This window comes from Monodon monoceros, unplaced genomic scaffold, assembly GCF_005190385.1.
Source record: "Monodon monoceros isolate NGI ecotype Baffin Bay Population unplaced genomic scaffold, NGI_Narwhal_1 Super_Scaffold_1, whole genome shotgun sequence".
Classification (NCBI taxonomy): domain Eukaryota; kingdom Metazoa; phylum Chordata; class Mammalia; order Artiodactyla; family Monodontidae; genus Monodon; species Monodon monoceros.
The window spans coordinates 58,941,172-58,958,710 of NW_021703765.1; the positions used below are offsets into that span (position 1 = coordinate 58,941,172).

The 17,539-nt window shown below is 45.5% G+C and overlaps 1 protein-coding gene across 1 annotated transcript in view; it reads left to right on the forward strand.

Moving 5' to 3' along the window:
* The window catches only part of GNAL (G protein subunit alpha L), a 71,446-nt gene that overhangs the window by 25,833 nt on the left and 28,074 nt on the right, over positions 1-17,539 (forward strand). Inside the window, exon 5 of the mRNA XM_029224811.1 lies at positions 13,460-13,557. Within this exon, the coding sequence (XP_029080644.1) occupies positions 13,460-13,557 (98 nt within the window). The remainder of the gene's footprint in view (positions 1-13,459; positions 13,558-17,539) is intronic.

Sequence of the window (17,539 nt, forward strand, 5' to 3'; positions counted from 1 at the left end):
CACTCCAGCTTTGGTCATTATATTATATCCAGTACTTATTGCCCTTTATAGTCACCTAATTATTCGGTATATCTGAGCTGCAATCTCCTTACTGAAAGTGTTAACTTCTTGAGACCAGGAGTCGTGGCTTATTCTGGGGGTCCCTCTCCCCAGCTCCTCGCCTCATGCTGAGCACATAATCTGCAAAATTTCAAGCTCCTTGAGAACAGGGACCACCTCCTCACTCACTCACCTCACTCTCCCCAGCCCCTAACACAACACCTGCCACAGAGCTGAAACTCAGTAAACATTTGGTGAATGATTGATGGTTGGCACTTAGGGGATACTTGGGCTTTGATGACAAGTTTTGAGGGAGGAGGTCATCCTTGTTTTAAAATGTCTTTGACAAACTACCATCATGGTGACATGACGATGAAACTTCCATATGAGATTCTTCATAGTCCATTTTGTGGAAGAGAGAGCACTACAAAAATTTTTAATAAGATTAGGCATGTTTATGTAGTATGGACTTGTTATAGTATTGAAATATGTCATTTTCCAGCAAAAATTCATGTGAATTTGAGAAATAATCTAGATTGAACTAACCCTATTAACAACATACATAACCTTACACCATACACAAAAGTTAACCCAAAATGGATCAATGGCCTAAATCTAAGAGTCAAAACCATAAAATGCTTAGAAGAAAATATAGGGATAAGTCTTCCTGACCTTGGATTTGACAGTGATTTCTTGGATATGACACCAAAAGCTCAAGCAACGAAAGACGAAATAAATACATTGGACTTGATCGAAATTTAAAACGTTTGTGCCTCAAAGGACATTATCAAGAAAGTGAAAAGAAACCCACAGAATGGGAGAAATATTTGCAGATCATATATCTGATAAGGGCCTAGTATCCAGAATATATAAAGAACTCTCACAACCCAACAACAAAAAGACAAACAGCTCAATTTAAATATGAGCAAAGGACTTGAATAGACATTTCTCCAAAGAAGATGCACAAATGGCCAATAAGCACAAGAAAAGATGCTCAACATCATTAGCAAATCAAAGCCACAGTGAGATACCGTTTCAGACCTGCTAGAATTGCTGTAAGGTTTTTTAAAAACTTGAAAATAACAAGTGATGGTGAGGATGTGGAGAAACTAGAACCCTCATATGCTGTGGGTGGGAATGTAAAGTGACGGAAGACAGTTCAGCAGTTTCTTAAAAGGTTGAACATAGAGCTATCATCATATGACCCACAGCAATTCCAAAATAATTGAAAGCAGGGCATTGAGGAGATGTGTAAACTAGTGTTGATAGCAGCGTTATTCAGAACAGCCCAAAAGTGGAAACAAACCAAAAGTTCATCAACAGATGAACTGACAAACACAATGTGGTGGATCCATACAATGGAATATTGCTCAGCTGCAAAGGAATGAAGCTGTGACACATGCTGCAATGTGGATGAGCCTCGAAAACATGCTCAGTGAAGGAAGCCAGACACAGAGGGCCACGTGTTGTGTGATTCCAGTTGTATGAATCATCCACACTAGGTAACATCCATAGAGACAGAAAGCAGAAAAGTGGTTGCCTCGTATTGCGTGGAAGAAAGGATGGAGAGTTACTGCTCTGTGGGCAAGGGATCTTCTTTCGGACGATGGAAGTTTTGGGACCTACAAATAGAGGTGATGGTTACACAACATCGTGGTTCTACTAATGCACACTTTAAAATAGTTCACTTTCTATTCTGTGAATTTCACCTCAATTTTCTTAATCTTTTAAAAAGACGTACATAAGCAGGCATCTAACAATGTCTGTGCCTACCGTCAGGAATAATTACCTTTCTTAAATTTCTGTTGAGTGAAAAATAGATTAAAGTAACTTATAAATATTGCATTTTGACCATGTATTATTCATGCTAAGCTACAGATTTGAGGATAATGACCAAGAGGCAGATGTAATGAAAAGCCTTGTAACTGAAAGTGAAATTAGTTTTGTTGTGAGGAAAGTCCTGCTCAGGCCGAGAGAAGGGGACTTTCCAGAAAAGCTTATTCACCCAAGCACTCGTGACACAAATATTTATTGAGCTCTTACTAAGTGTCAAGGACAAAAAACATGAAGATCCCTGCCTCGTGGGGCTGACAGTGTAGCAGGGGATACAGAGACTAAGTAGGACATAGTGAATGAGTTAATTGCAGGCTTTAGGAAGTGCTTAGTGCTGTGGACACAGGAACAGTCAGGGCAGCGGAGGGGCCTGGGCGTGGAAGACTGAGGATGGTTAGAGAGGGTCTCATTGGGAAGGGGATTGGGGAGACCCCGAAGGAGAAGAGGCAGCTGCACAGCAGGGCTAAGGCGCTGCCCAGGTGCAAGAGAGAGGCCAGTATTGCTGGAACAGTGACCGAGAGGGAGGGCAGAATGGGGACAAGATGCTGGATAGGTCACGGAAAGGGGGCGCCAGAGAAACAGGGCTGGTGTCACGCAGGGACCCTGAGCGGACAGGCTGTAGGCGGTGAGCACGGCAGTGACCCCAGCTGACTGCTCTGTGCAGCCCCGAAGATGTGGCAGGTGGGAGGCGCTTGCAGTAATCAGGTGAGAGAGGCCGCTGGTCGGAACCCGGCAAGCGGTGGAGGTGGAGCCATGGTGATGGATTTTACGTGCCTGAGAGACACAGGAGCGTCCAGGTGACTTCAGGGCTCAGTCTGAGCCACCGGAGAGACACAGCCTCCATCCACCAAGTTGCAGGGCAGGTATGGGGGGTCAGGAGCTCGGCTCCAGCCGTGTCGAGTGTCCAGTGTGCACTGGACATCCGGGGAGAGGCCAGAACTGCTCTTCACCTTCAGGTAACAGGTTCTTCTGAGGAAGTTGCTCGTGGCCACAGAGTGAGGACATGGTGCTCAGATACGTGCTCCCGGGCGGGTCCTCGGAACAGTCACCGCGGTGAGCCGAGCGGTGCAGAATCATCACACGGACCACTTATGACATCAAAGCTTTTTCCAGCATGGACCTGGTTACCCAATTCCCTGGAAGGTTAGGAACATTTTTCTTGTCTAGGAAGAAAGTGGGTTTCGGGTAAAGATTACAAGAAAAATGTTTCTTCTTCCTACAATTGTCAGATGCCTTCTTTGCTTCCCTCTGGACAGTGCACTTGCCAAACAAATATCATTTTCTTGATATTTAGAGTCAAGTTAGCAAAAAACTAATAAAGATCATGCTTCTTATGGGTTTTCCCCCAAGATCCTGTTGTCACCACTGAGGTAACTGGCCTAAAAGATTGAGAGAGTAAGAGCAGAAGCCATCCATTTACAGGGTTTCTTGTGTCACAGACAGCCCCTTGGGCTGCGCTGATCTCTCCTCTTCCAGACCATCGTAGCCAAAGTCAGCTCAGGAGGCAAAGAGTGGGCCCAGGAGGAGGCTTCCTTGTTGTCGGGAATTGTCGGGAGCTCCAGGAATGTCAGGTCCATCTGTGTTCAAGTTTAAATCAGAAACACGTTCAAGGGGCTTCCCTGGTGGCACAGTGGTTGAGAGTCCTCCTGCCGGTGCAGGGAACACGGGTTCGCGCCCCGGTCCGGGAAGATCCCACATGCCACGGAGTGGCTGGGCCCGTGAGCCATGGCCGCTGAGCCTGCGCGTCCAGAGCCTGTGCTCCGCAACGGGAGAGGCCACAACAGTGAGAGGCCCGCGTACCGCAAAAAAAAAAAAAGAAAGAAAGAAACACGTTCAAGAGCTGGATGAGAGTGACATCTTGTAACAGTGGCTGCACTGCCTGCCTCTGTTCGAGTAAAAAAACGTTTAATAAAGCTGCTAAATGCTGAGATGAATTAAGCATGATGAATCAGAAATTCCAACAAGTAACTCTTGTAAAATGGTTCCTGATGTTTCTCTTGGGAAAGGAGGCCCCCTCCTAGGTATATACCCAAGATAATTAAAAACCTACATTTACTCGAATACCTGTACATGAATGTTCACAGCAGCACTATTCACAACAGCCAAAAAGTGCAACAACCCAAATGTCCATCGAAGGATGAATGGATGAACCCACGTGGTCCATCCACACAGTGGCATCTCATTTGGCCATAAAAAGAATGAAGCACTGACCCATGTTACACCCTTGAAAACATTACGCTAAATGAAAGCCTGACACAAAAGGCTACGTATCGTATGAGTCCCTTTTTAATGAAACATCAGAACAGGCATATCCGTAGAGACAGAAAGTGGACTGGTGTTTGCCAGGGGCAGAGGGAGGTGAGAATAAGGAGTGACTGCTCGTGGGTGCAGGGTTTCTCTGGGGTGATGGACACGTTCTAAAGGTGATCGTGGTGATGGGTGCAGAACTCCGTGAATAAACTAAAAACTACTGACTTGTACACTTTAAATGGGTAAACTGTATGGCATATGCATTATAGGTCAATAAAACTGTTCCTTTAAAAATAGACAGAGGGAAAATATAAAACTTAAAATCAGAGAGTCCCAGAACTGGAAGAAATCTTAAACGTGATCTCATACAAACACATGAGTTTAGAATATCAAGGTCTTTGGGTTCTTTGGACAGTTTTCCTTCCCTTTTGTGTCTGGTGCCAGATTCGCAGCTGCTGCAGGTTTGCACAGGAGATCTGCTGCGCCCTTGAAATCTTTTATTTCGTGGAAATGTGAATCCCCTAATCCCTCCAGGAATGCACCGCGGGTGTTGCGTTTCCATTTAGCCATTGTTTCCTCTCAGGGAGGCTGCACATTCCCACTGAGGACACCCTCAGCCTGTTGTAGGGTGTCGGGTACACGTGCAGCTTAGTTAATTACTAAGATCCCCCTTAGTAACTGGGGATCCTTTGCCTGCACCCTGGCCCAGCCCACTCCCCTTCCTCATCCCCGCCCCCCAGCTGCCTACGGGCTGAGGTGGGGTTCTCCAGGGCCCCGGGGACCCCCTCCCGTGTGGGGACTTGGAAGCTCAGCTTCCAGGCGCCCTTCCATGGGGCTGCACACGTTCTCCTACGAGGGCTTGGCCCTTGTTTCTAGAAAGCAGCTGCAGTCCTGTTCAGCCAGCCCCACTCCCTCTCCAGCTGTAAGTGCAGGAATCTGGGGGCCTTGTGGCGGGGAGCGGGGGGGTCTGGGAGCCCAGGCACCAGAAGCTCAGGGTGCAGCTCAGTGCGACAGCAGTGCCCTCGGGGCTCCTGTCCCCGAGGCCCACTCTTGGCCACCATAACCTACCTCTTGCTGGTGATCTGGCCGTTCCCTTCTTGTGTTCAGAACCCGTGCCCCCTCCCCAGCGCCTGGTGTGATGCCTCGTGCCCTTGGGTGTCCTGAAGCTGTTTCTGGAATTCAGTCCTCAAGCCTGCACGGCCTTCTCTTCCCTGCCACGTGCTTCTCTGTGAGCCTGTTGGCACCTGGCGGCCTTGTCATGATGCTGCCAGATCTGCAGCCCGTGTTCTGGCCCTGTCCTTGTGCCCAAAGCCAAGAACTCCCTGGCCCTCCCCCCAGCAGCACTTCACAGGTCGGTCCTCACCTCTTGGCTGTCCTGAGGCCTGGTCCACCCACCCCCTTCTAATTTTGTCTTCCTGCTACCCTCTCACCGCCTCCCTCCTGCCCTGGCCCCTCATGTGCACATCCTCAACCCCCTCCTCCACCTGTCGGCTGTGTGCTCATCACTCCAGCTGAAGCTCCAGGCTCTGACCAGAAGGACCCGTTCTGTCCCCGGGGAACAGGACATAGTGGTCAGAGTGAAGAAGCTCCCCCGGCTGGGACCTGAACCCCAAATCCATGCTCAACCAGAAATATCGTTTTAGGATTCCTCATTAGGCACCTCTACTATGTTTTACACTAAAATTTTCCCAAAGAAATATGTATCTAATTCTACAGCCATTGTCAGTAGGAATATACCAAACCCACTTTTACAGACATTTGTTTTAAATCTAACCTGTTCCCAAAAAGAGGGTCTTCTCCCTCCATTTTGCCTCTCAGCACGTAAAACAGGACTCAGAGTGACTAAAAGACCAAGAATAATACCTCCAGGTGTTACATAATCAAGCTTGATGCCACAGAGAACTTTTGTCAGATGACTTGACAGAGCCTGTCTGGAAGCAAAGACCAAAGTCGTGATTCTTTGAGTCTCTTATCCCTAATAAAAATACATAATTATTTTATTTCTGTTCCCACACAAATAAGTTTCTCCTGTGAGTCTCTTTGGCATGCTTTAAGTGCACAAGTTTCTCAGAGAATTAGGATTTTAGAGAGAGAATCTTAGGTATAAGAGTGGGAGTATTGTGAAGGAGAAAATCAAAAGCTAAAAAATTAATTTTGTGGGGAAAAAATACTTAAGGAAAATTATATGTTCCCATCACAATGGGGTAGATTTATTTAACTCTCTACTATGGGTCATGGATCTAATTACTAGAACTTTATACTTATCAGTTGTTTTGTGAGACTATAATTTGGAAATAAAAGGTAGAGTCCTTACACAAATCTTACTATATCTTAAAAAGAATTTTTTTTAAACCAAGTGCAAGAGCAGCAAAAGGCATGCAACCTGGCCATGGTGGGCAGCAAAGGCCCCTTTGGCTCAGTCCCCCTGAACCTTGGAACCACAGGGAATTCTGATTCTGCCCCAGCCCTTGTGGGTCATGCTTCAGGGAGAAAAGAGACAGGCCAGAGCTTTGTGGGTAACTCTCTGTGCTCAACTACACAGGAAGGAAGTGAAAGCCTCTGGAACTAATACATGAAATTAACAAGGTTGCTGGATATAGGATCGAATACAGATGTCAACTGTATTTCTTTGTACTAGCCATGAAAAATTCCAAAAATGAAATTAAAAAAAAACATGGACCTTCAAAACAACATCCAAAAAAGTTACTTAGGAAAAAAACCCTAACAAATGAAAGATGTATACACTGAAAACTAGGAAACATCATTGAGAGAAAATAAGACACAAACAGATATTACCATGTTCATGGATTAAAAAGCTCATTGTTGTTAAGATGGCACTTCTCCCCAAAGCAACCTAGAGATGCAGTGCAATTCCAGCCAAATACCAGCAGCTTTTCTATAGAAACTTCCAGGCCAGTTCTCAGACATATGTGGAAATTCAGAAGACCAAGAATAGTCAGAATGATGTTGGAAAAGAACAAAGTTGCAGGACTTAACACCTAATTTTAAGACTGACTACAGAGCTACAGTAATCATGATGGATGGAGTTGGCACAAGGATGGACATGTGGGTCGGTGGAACAGAATTAAGTCCAGGAACAGACCCACGTGTGTATGGTCAGTTTCAGCAAAGGTACCAAGGTCAGTTTCAAAAATTCAATGGAGAAAGGGTAGTCTTTTCAGTAAATATGCTGGGGTGGGGGGGGAAGCTGCATATCTGCATGGAAAAAAGTGAAGCATGACCCTTTCCTCCCACCATATCCCCAAATTAACTCAGATTGTAGACCTAAATCTAAGAGCTAAAAATATTAAACTTTTAGAAGAGATCTTGGAGAAAAAAACTTTACTTTGGGTTAGGCAAAGATTTCTTGGAGCACAAAAAGTGAAAAGCAAAAACTGATTAATTAGGGACTTCCCTGGTGGTCCAGTGGCTAAGACTCCACACTCCCAATGCAGGGGGCCCGGGTTCGATCCCTGGTCAGGGAACTAGATCCGACATGCATGCCGCAACTGAGAGTTCCCACACTGCAACTAAAGATCCCACATGCCGCAACTAAGAACTGGCACAGCCAAATAAATAAATAAACTTAAAAAAAATGATTAATTAGACATCATCAAAATTAAAAGCTTTGCTCATCAAAAGATGCTTAGGAATGGGCTTCCCTGGTGGCGCAGTGGTTGAGAGGCCGCCTGCTGATGCAGGGGACACGGGTTCGTGCCCTGGTCTGGGAAGATCCCACATGCCGCGGAGCGGCTGGGCCTGTGAGCCATGGCTGCTGAGCCTGCGCCTGTGGAGCCTGTGCTCCGCAGTGAGAGAGGCCGCAACAGTGAGAGGCCCGCGTACTGCAAAAAAAAAAAAAAAAAAAAAGATGCTTAGGAAAATTAAAATGCGAGCCACATTGGGTGAGAAAATGTTGGTGAAACCTGTAGCTAAGAAAGGATTTGAATCCAGGCAATTTTTTAGAATATTTTACTCTTATGAAAAATAAAACAATAATAAGAAGACATACAACCCAATTTTTTAATGGGAAAAATATTTGAACAGACACCTCAAAATGAAGATATGTGAGCAGCCAACGTGAAACGATGTCCATCGTCATTGACCATAAGGGAGATGCAAACTTAAACCACAGCCAGATGCCATTACACACCCATTAGCATAATTAAAATCAAAAAGACTAACAAAACCAAGTATTGGTGAGGTTTGGAGGAACTCGAACCCCTACCCATTGCTCTTGACAGTGCAAATGGAATGGTCACTTTGGAAAACAATTTAGCCACTTTTTAAAGTTAAACATGCACCTGTCCTGTAACCCAGCAATTCCACTCCTGGGTATTAACCCAAAAGGGATGATAATAGAAGTCCATACAAAGCCTGGTACACAGATATTCCTAGCAGCATTACTCATAACAGTCAAAAACCATAAATAACCCCAATGTCCATCCACTGGTGAGTGAGTAAACAAACAAAATGTGGTCTTATCCATACAATGGAATAGGACTCAGCAGTTTTTTTTTAAGCTGCTAAAATACATAACAAAATGGGTAAATCTCAGAGAAATCAGGCTAAGTGAAAGAAGCCAGACACAAAAGACTATATGACTTCATTTGTACAAAATTTCTAGAAAAGGCAAAACTATAGAGACCAAAGTAGATTGGCAGTTGTCTGAGACCAGGGAAGGGGGCAGATGGTGGAGGGGTTCTAAGACTTGGCTGTGTTAGTTGGGTGTGTGACCGGATAAGTAAATGGGTGAATTTTAGGGCATATAAAGTATACCTCAAGAGGCTGTTAGAAATGATTCTAAGAATAATTAAAGTTGGCTGTCACAGGGGGAGAAAGACGAGTGTGATGTATATTGTAAATGTGGGTTTGCTCTCACTGGTCTCCAGCCATGAGGAGCTGCTACAGAAGAGAAGGAGGAAGCTGGCCAGGCCCTGAGGCTGCTTCCAGATCCAGACTGATCACGTCCTAGTCAGGGGCTCAGGCAAGTACAAAGGATCCAAGATCATTCCCATTTCGTCATCTGTAAAGCGAGAGCTGCATCACCTGCATGGCAAGGTATTTGAGACTCAAGTGAGCCCTCGGCCAAAGACCCTGAGAAGCTTGCCTGGGACCCACGAGGCCCCAGGAAAGGCCAGGGTGACGCCACTTTACGTTTGGTTACTTGCTGTGGTTGTCACCCACGGAGGTCGTGCTTCATGCTGGGAAAGACTCGGGCTTGGGGACCCCTGATTACTGTCGACACTTTATTTGGTTTGTTTAGCCTGGTCTCTGAAAGCTGTTTCTAAATAGAATTTGAAGCATCCTGTATTAACTTAGACCTGAGGATGGACAGAGATTATAAATAACCAGGCGTGACGGATCCCACACAGACCTTCAACTTGCATCCACCAGATATCTGAAAAAAGAAATGACAGAAACCTATTAGATCGTTCTACTCCCCGAGGGGTAAAACTGAGTAGGTGTATTTTAAATGAATCAGACCCAAACTTGAGCTTTAGAAAATTCTACTTAAATGGCTACTCTCCTGACTGTTTCTGAGGCCCATTTGATGGTCGTGGTGGCCGTTGTTCACTGCATTACCATGGAAAGTTCCGGTAATCATTTATTTTTGCTCCAGCGTGTTCCAGAAAGGATTTAGTGCCACTCACAAAGTTATAATACAAGTTAATTTAAAAAAACCAAAGTATGGCAGAAGGAAGCTAGGAACAGGTGAGTGAGTGATGTGGTAGCAGAGATGAAGTTGGTACCCAGAGCATAAAGGCAAGGTCTACACACAAGCTGGGACCAACCCCCAAATGGGATTTCTGAGCTTCTTGGCGGTCAATTCAGTGACATAAATGAAAGCAGCAGAAAAGTCACAGGATCCCAGAGGATTAAAAATTAATAATGAAATTGGTAAAGCATTTTCTTGAGAGATGCAAAAAAGTATTACTGACACTAAAATTAAAGAGGAATATTTTCCATAAGACATCCTAGGAATAACATTTTTCACTCAACCCAGTAAGGGTTTCCACCACCCTCAGGACAGGGCACCACATGTGGGAGCAGCTCCACCTGAGACCTGGGTGCCCTCCAGGCCACTGGACGACATCTCTTTCACCAGATAAGAAATATTATGCTTTTGATGGTTATGTCCAAAACAAAAAGTGAATCTTAAGTGTCAGTGTAACCAAAAGTTGTTTTATTGTATTACATTAGCAGAGAAATCATGCAATAATTTTTTTTTTACATTTCTTATTGGCAGACATTTATTTCTGTTTTAAAGCAGTTATGAAGAATTTAAAAAAATTTTTTTTTTTTTTTTTTTTTTTTTGTGGTACGCGGGCCTCTCACTGTTGTGGCCTTTCCCGTTGCGGAGCACAGGCTCCGGATGCACAGGCCCAGCAGCCATGGCTCAAGGGCCCAGCCGCTCCGCGGCATGTGGGATCTTCCCGGACCGGGGCACGAACCCGCGTCCCCTGCATCGGCAGGCACACTCTCAACCACTGCGCCACCAGGGAAGCCCTAAAGATTTTTTTTAAAGTTGTTACCTACCTGAGAATTCCAGGCTAGCTTTGAGTACACTTTATACCTACAGGAAGGCGTAAACAGCAGAACGAGAAGGAAAGTGCTGTAATAGGAAATGGAGGAGTCGGGTATTTAATTTTAGTTTAAATTTTGATTTAAACATCAAAATTATGCTATGAAAATTTAAAGCCTTGCTTTTTAAAAGCAGGTTTAATTTGGTATCATTATCATGTTTATTTTCTATAACACAACTCAAACTCCTTTGAATTAGAATGACATAAATGACCATGTATTTCAGTTGCTAAATATATGAAGATCACAAGGTGATTCTCAAATTCAATAATACAGAAAAAATTAAGAAATGTCATTTAGTAATTTTCTTTTTATGCTCTCAGTGTCTCTCAACTCTCAGATGTCAAAAACAAGTGAGACTTCACTGTGAATCACCTTTTCAGTCACACACACACACACACACACCACTGAAATTATTTTTATTTAGTATTATTCATCTTAGTTGCTAACGGAGGCATACTAAAAGTATTCCTCATATTTATTTCCCAGTTGTTTTAACAAATGTACGAGAATTCTAGCCAGGCTCTGGACAAATGTGTGAGCACAGCTACAGAAGCTGCAGGGGTTAATGATTTTACAGAATCACTTCTTTACTGGTTTATGTATTTTTATTTGAGATTGTAGTATTGTGGCTATGACTTCTAAAGATTTATCTTTTAGAAATAATGTTGAAATAAAATAATATGGTGTGAGAGAACTGCTATTAAATAATAAAGGTGGAGAAACGGGCTGAGATACAGATAAAAGAGAACAGCCACTTGAGTGTGGAATCTGCCTGTGGGTAGTGAGTGCCCAGGGGGCGTTCTCTCTCCTTGTGTAAGTTTGACATTTTCCCTGATAAAAAGGTGAAGGGGCCACAGCAGCAGCAGCCCTGGAATTTTCCACGAAGATCTGAGAACTCCTTAAAGAGTAAACGTAGGGAGTCCTGGGGACCTGGCCCTGGTCTAACCCCGCGTCTTGTTTCCCAACAAGGAAGACAAAGCAGCAGATCGAGCCTGTTCTGTCTCCTCCGTGTTGTCCACGGCGCCTGCTGTAAGATCCCGGCACTCACTGTTCCCATCTCACTCTGCTGTCGGCATGTCCCCAGGAACCGTGCATTTTGTTTCTTGGGTCAGGCACCCCTCTGTGACTCTGTCTCAAAGGCTTCTGCTCAGACTATTGAAGAAAAAATGATTCTGACACTTGTTAAAGACAGTAAGGAACTTTCTTCCAGGACCACTGCACAGGGGTTTGCAGTAGGGGGAAAGTGGGGCTCAAATCCCAATGTCACCGCGACAGGGGTATAACTGCCCTCCTGGACCATCCGGATAATAGCACAATAGAGCATTTCTCTTTAGACCTGGGGTGCGTGTGTGTGTGTGTGCGTGCATGTGTGTGTGGTGTGTGTGTGTGTCTCCTCATTTGACTCTTTGAAGGAAATTTTTCAAGGAAGCCCACAGACTCCTTCAATGGAGTGATGGGAGCGGCCCTGGAAGATTCCAGAAGGAAGCGTCAATCCAGGGAGACAGGATAAACGCTGAGGGTCCAGCTTCTCTCCTTGGCGTGGAGACTGTCCCTTCCTGTCACCTGTGGGCAGTTTGGGTTTGTTGTTGATGAGGACAGACAGGCAGACACTATAGATACAGAGACGTGCAGCACAAGCTTAAAAGCTGTTCCCGACACTGGGAGTCAGGCTGGGATGGACTAGAGCCTGGTGAAGCTGCACTCAGGGCCCCCTGCTCCCCCTTCCAGGTCTTGTACCTGATTTGTACTCATAACTCTGTGTTCCTTTTTTTCAAAGAGTGTCCACAAGTTGTATAAGCATCAGGCCCCTCAATACTTGGATCCACCCTTGTATGGAATCGTGAACCAACTCAGGTCTTGTTTCTTCCTGCAAAGAATCTGCGCTGATTCTTAGGGAGAGCAGCCTCGACTGCTTCCTGGCGGGGTCACCCCAGGCCCTCTCCTGCAGAGCAGAGATGGAAATCGGTGCTTCCTTGGTTTGGGAAGGGATATAAATATTCTAACAAAGAGTTTTGTGAAAATTTATGTAACTTATTTTATATTTAGCTGCTAATGTATAGTCATCTGCTTCCATAGCACTGTTCATTTAATTTGGATAATTTTGGAAATACGGATTCATAGAGCCACCTTTACTGAGGTAGACAGGCTGCTCTTTCAGAGGCTGCTGGTGCCGTAAGGGATGGGCCTGCGCACTGTGTGTGAACCAAAAATCCCAGTTCACACTTAACTCAGAGTTTCTAAAAAGGTCAAAAACAGTAAATCACTATCCCCAAAGGGTGTAATTTTAAAAGTTTCTTTCTTATGTACCTAATGCTTTGGGGCTGAATTTAACCCGTCTGCTCAACCATGTCTATTCATAATCGTGGCTCACCTAGAAAATTTAAAAGAAGCAGCTAAAACAGAACTTGCCATTGTAACAAGCATGTTTTTTCACGGCTGAAATGGCCATTCTGCTAGTCAGGTCGTTGAGTCCTAAGAACTTTAAATTCTTAGTTGTATTGATAGTTGGTGGATGTCATTAATTTTTGACTTGTCATTTCCACTGTGAGGAACTTTCTGGAACAATAAGAATGTTTGAGCAGTAGACTGAGTGGTGAGATCTGGGCCTTCCACCCCATGTGTGGAGTCAACCTCCACGAAGAAAACAATTTATGCACTCCCTGTAAATGTTTTTGGCATTTTCTTTTTACTTTTAACTTTCAGAAGAAGGTAACACATGGGTTTTCTTATCTGTAACTTTTTCAAACTTCAGGAATTCTTCGATCACGTGAAGAAGCTCTGGGATGACGAAGGTGTGAAGGCCTGCTTCGAGAGGTCCAACGAGTACCAGCTCATCGACTGCGCCCAATAGTGAGTCTGTCCGCGAGGACCAATCCGTGCTGCCCTCCCAGAATCTCTGAACTTCCTTAAGTACAAGGAACAAATAATTAACGACTCATTGCAGAAGCCAGCTTTTAACATAAGACGAGTTTAGTAGACGCATAACTGAAAATCCAGCAGGAGGCAGTGTTTCAGGGAAGAACCAGAAGCAGATGTATTCATTTTACCTCGATCTTTGTATTCAGTTCTAGTCATTTTTTGCCTTCTATAGAGTTATAGGCATGTTCATAAATTATAACATACTTAGTTATTCATTACTATATTTTAATTTTGGAGCCACAGGGCCCCCAAATTAAAATTTAAATAATCCACATCTGCCGTCAAGCCGAAGCTCTTACTTAATGTAACGAGGTCATCGTACACACATTTGAGGTAGACTAGAACCTCAAGGGTAGACGGTAATTAAAATAATAAGCAAATATATGATGAAAAAAATGTATGAGGAGAAATAAGCAAAGGACTCTGGTGCCAAGGCTGGCTCATTGTTTTTCCCTGAAATTCTCATTTTCCTATTTCCTATCTTTCGCTATTTTAGATTCAGTCTATAACTATTACAGCATAATGGTCCCCAGAAGAAGGTTAATCAGTGAGTTTTAGCTGTGTTTGCTCGTTTGATAACAAAAACTGTATTTAAAGTTTGTCTTAGATAACTCTTTGTGCAGCAAGAAATAAGCTTTTTTATATTTTAAGTCTGTAAACTCTAAAAATCCATACTTGTGGAAAAGGTTCCAGAAGCGTAAAACCTGGGAATTCACAGTATTTGGGACCAAATCTACACTATTTAGAAATACACTGTGAATACTGACTTTAAGGACAGGGAGGTGTGGCCGCCCCCGGGCCCTCCTCACCCCGGGGAGCTCAGGCTCCATCACCTGTCACTGGCGAGGGGTGCTGAGCAGGGTGGGCAGGGCCCAGGAGGGGATGCGGGCGTGTCCCCAGCACTGACAGGAAGCGTTGTGGGCACCCAGCGGTGATGGAGGTGGCCGTGGACAGGCGAGAGGGGTCGAGGGGCCACACCCTCCCAGGCCAGGGAACGTGGATTTTCCTCCGGACGCAGCGAGCGGCCATCGGCTGGAAGAGTGAGGCTGTCAGGTCTCTGGTGCTGCGTGGAGGGTGAAACGGAGGCGGCAGAGACCCGTGGGTGCACACAGGCAGGTGGTGGCCGTGGAGGTGAGCCTGGCGCCTCAGGGACAGAGTCAGGCACTGGATCGAACAAGGGAGGTGGAGGAAAGGGGGGCGGTCAATGAGGATGACCACGGGGCCGTTATTGGGACAGGGACCCAGGAGATGTCGTTTATGGAGGACAGGATGCCATCAAGCTCTGGTTTGGGGAAGTCTAGCTGTGATGCCAGAGGGAATTTCTAGCACAGCTGGAGATAACATTAACATTCGTATAGGTTTGCGTTTGAGGTTCTGGGGGAATGTGTCTGATCGTGGTTCCCAGTATTTCTTGAGCGAAGTCGCCTCCGGACCAGAGCGCCCTTCAATGTCGCATTAGGAGTTTCTCTTTCTTATAAAAAGAGACAACGCATCACCATAGCAATAGAATTAATGGTTTACTTTAAAATAGAATATGCAAAGTAAATTTGACAAAAAGAAGCAACATGAGCTTTGACAACAGGCAGTCAGGATCCAGATATTTGCTCTGCTGCCGAGAGCAGAGAGTTTGGGCAGGTTACTTCCATGGGGATAAAATTTTGGGCTGTATTCCTGTACAGTTGTTGTAGGGTTAAATAGAGACCCGAAACCCCAGAGTGGCACCTGGCACACGTAAGCCCTCCTGAGCTCTTGCTGCTGTGTCTCCAACGTGGGAACCGAGGTCCAGGGGGTAACCTGAGGCCACTGAGATCAGGGTTCCCACCTGGGGGGTGGTGGGGCGGGGAGCCCCCGCCAAGCTCTGCTATTTCTTTCCGTACTTTCAAATTACAGAGAGTGAGACTCTGAGGCACGAGGTCAAGACCCCAGGCTCGTCAAAAATAAAACACCAAGATTCCTGCGGTCTTCACTCTGGGCTCGGCAGAGTCACAGAAAGCCGTTCGCCCCTAAACCTCACTATCTGGGTCAATCATAGCGTCCAAGCTTTGCTTTTTTAATCCATTTTAATATACATGGGAATCAGGTTAGGTCAGCAACCTTTGTCTCTTAATAACAATCTTGTTTTTCCTCTGCACACAGATGTTGAGGTTAGGGGTGAGACATTTCAAAAACAAGTAATATTTCAGTAACTCTTGTTAGACCGACACATGGAGACAGATGTTTTTTTGTTGTCAAACAAGATGTTGAAGGAATGTAGCTGCTTCCACCTCCCATCACCTTTGCTCATGAAATAAAGGACAGAAAGGACATTTCAATGTCCCACCGGGGATGTCCTGGGACCAGGACGCTCATGCCGGCTTGCCCAACACCCCGGAGTTCCAGTTCCTTGGGGAATGCGTGTTGTTCCTCCTCAAAGACCTGACTCCTTAGTGGGAGTTCCTGCATGAAATCAGGGCTATTGGAAATAAGTGAATGGGCAGATCGGGAGCCCGGGGCTCAGCGCAGGGCCGATGGGGCACTGAGCTTTGCCCTGGCAGAGTCCAGGGTTCTGACAGGTCTTCTTTTCCTCTCTCTTCTGAATCCTCTGAGAAAAAATCTGCCGACATCTCGGTGTGACTCTAAGTCACTATGTTACCTGCTCAGCAGTCTTGTGTTTTGAGCCCAAGTGCTAATTAAGAAGGGATTCATTCTAAGCCCTGTTGAAGTCATTTCTTCCACGGCAGAAACCAGGGGAATATCTGGGGGAAGAGGCGCTTCCCAGGGGGGCTGAGCTGCCAGTGAAGAATCCAAGGATGGTCTCACCACGGTAACTCAAAAGCTTAAACACAGAGGAACCCGGCAGTTTCTCCCCTGGGTATACACCCAAGAGAATTAAAAACATACATCCACATAATGATGTGTACATGAATGTTCACAGCAGCATTATCCACAACAGCCAAAAAGTGCAAACAATGCAAATGTCCATGAAAGGGTAACTGGATGAACAGACGTGGTCTGGCCACACAATGGGATCTTACTTAGCCATAAAAGGGAACGAAGCACCAACACATGGTACAACATGGATGAACCTTGAAAACGTGAGGCTCAGTGAAAGAAGCCAGACATAAAGGCCACATATCGAATGAGTCCAGTTGTATGAAATGCCCAGAACAGGCAAATTCATAGAGACGGAAGGTAGATTAGTGGTTGCCAGGGGCTGGGGGAGGGGGAAATTGAGAGTGACTGTTAAAGGGTACGGGGTTTCTTTTGGGGATAATGAGAATGTTCTGGAACTGAATCGTAGTGATGGTTCTAAATATACTAAAACCCACTAAATTGTGTACTTCAAAATGGTGAGGTTTATGTTATGTGAATTATATCTCAATTTAAAAAAAGAAATATTACGGGGGAGGGAAGGGTCCAGGGCAGGACAAGCAATGGCACCACCAGTCAGTCTTGGTGAGGACTCCTGAGAGCAGAAATCCTGCCTCTTCTCGGTCCTCTTCCCGACAACAGATTGAAGTCTAAGCAAGTATTTTAAGGGCTGCTTCTTCGTACCCGCCGCCCCCTCTCCAGTCTGCGACACACGGGCGCATGTGGAGCTCCCAAGTTATAAATCACCTTTCATATAAAAATGAGAAAGTCTGCTCAGGTCTGTGTGTGCTACCTGGCATGCAAGGTGCGGACACTTGCTAAGACTCCTTCAGGAAAGGGGGGATTTGTTCTGAGTCTCTCAGAGCCACTGAAGCCCGAGGCATCACAACTTCTCTGTCCCTGTCTGCTGACCCGTGGGGCCATCCCATAACCCTCAGACCAGGGCCCAGAGGAAACAGGGCAGACGGGTTTGCTCCAGCTGGGCAGCTTTGTCCCTGTCACCCCGGCCATCGGCCACCTCTGCGTCCCCAAGCAAGGCTGCGGCAGGCGGGGTGGGCACTGC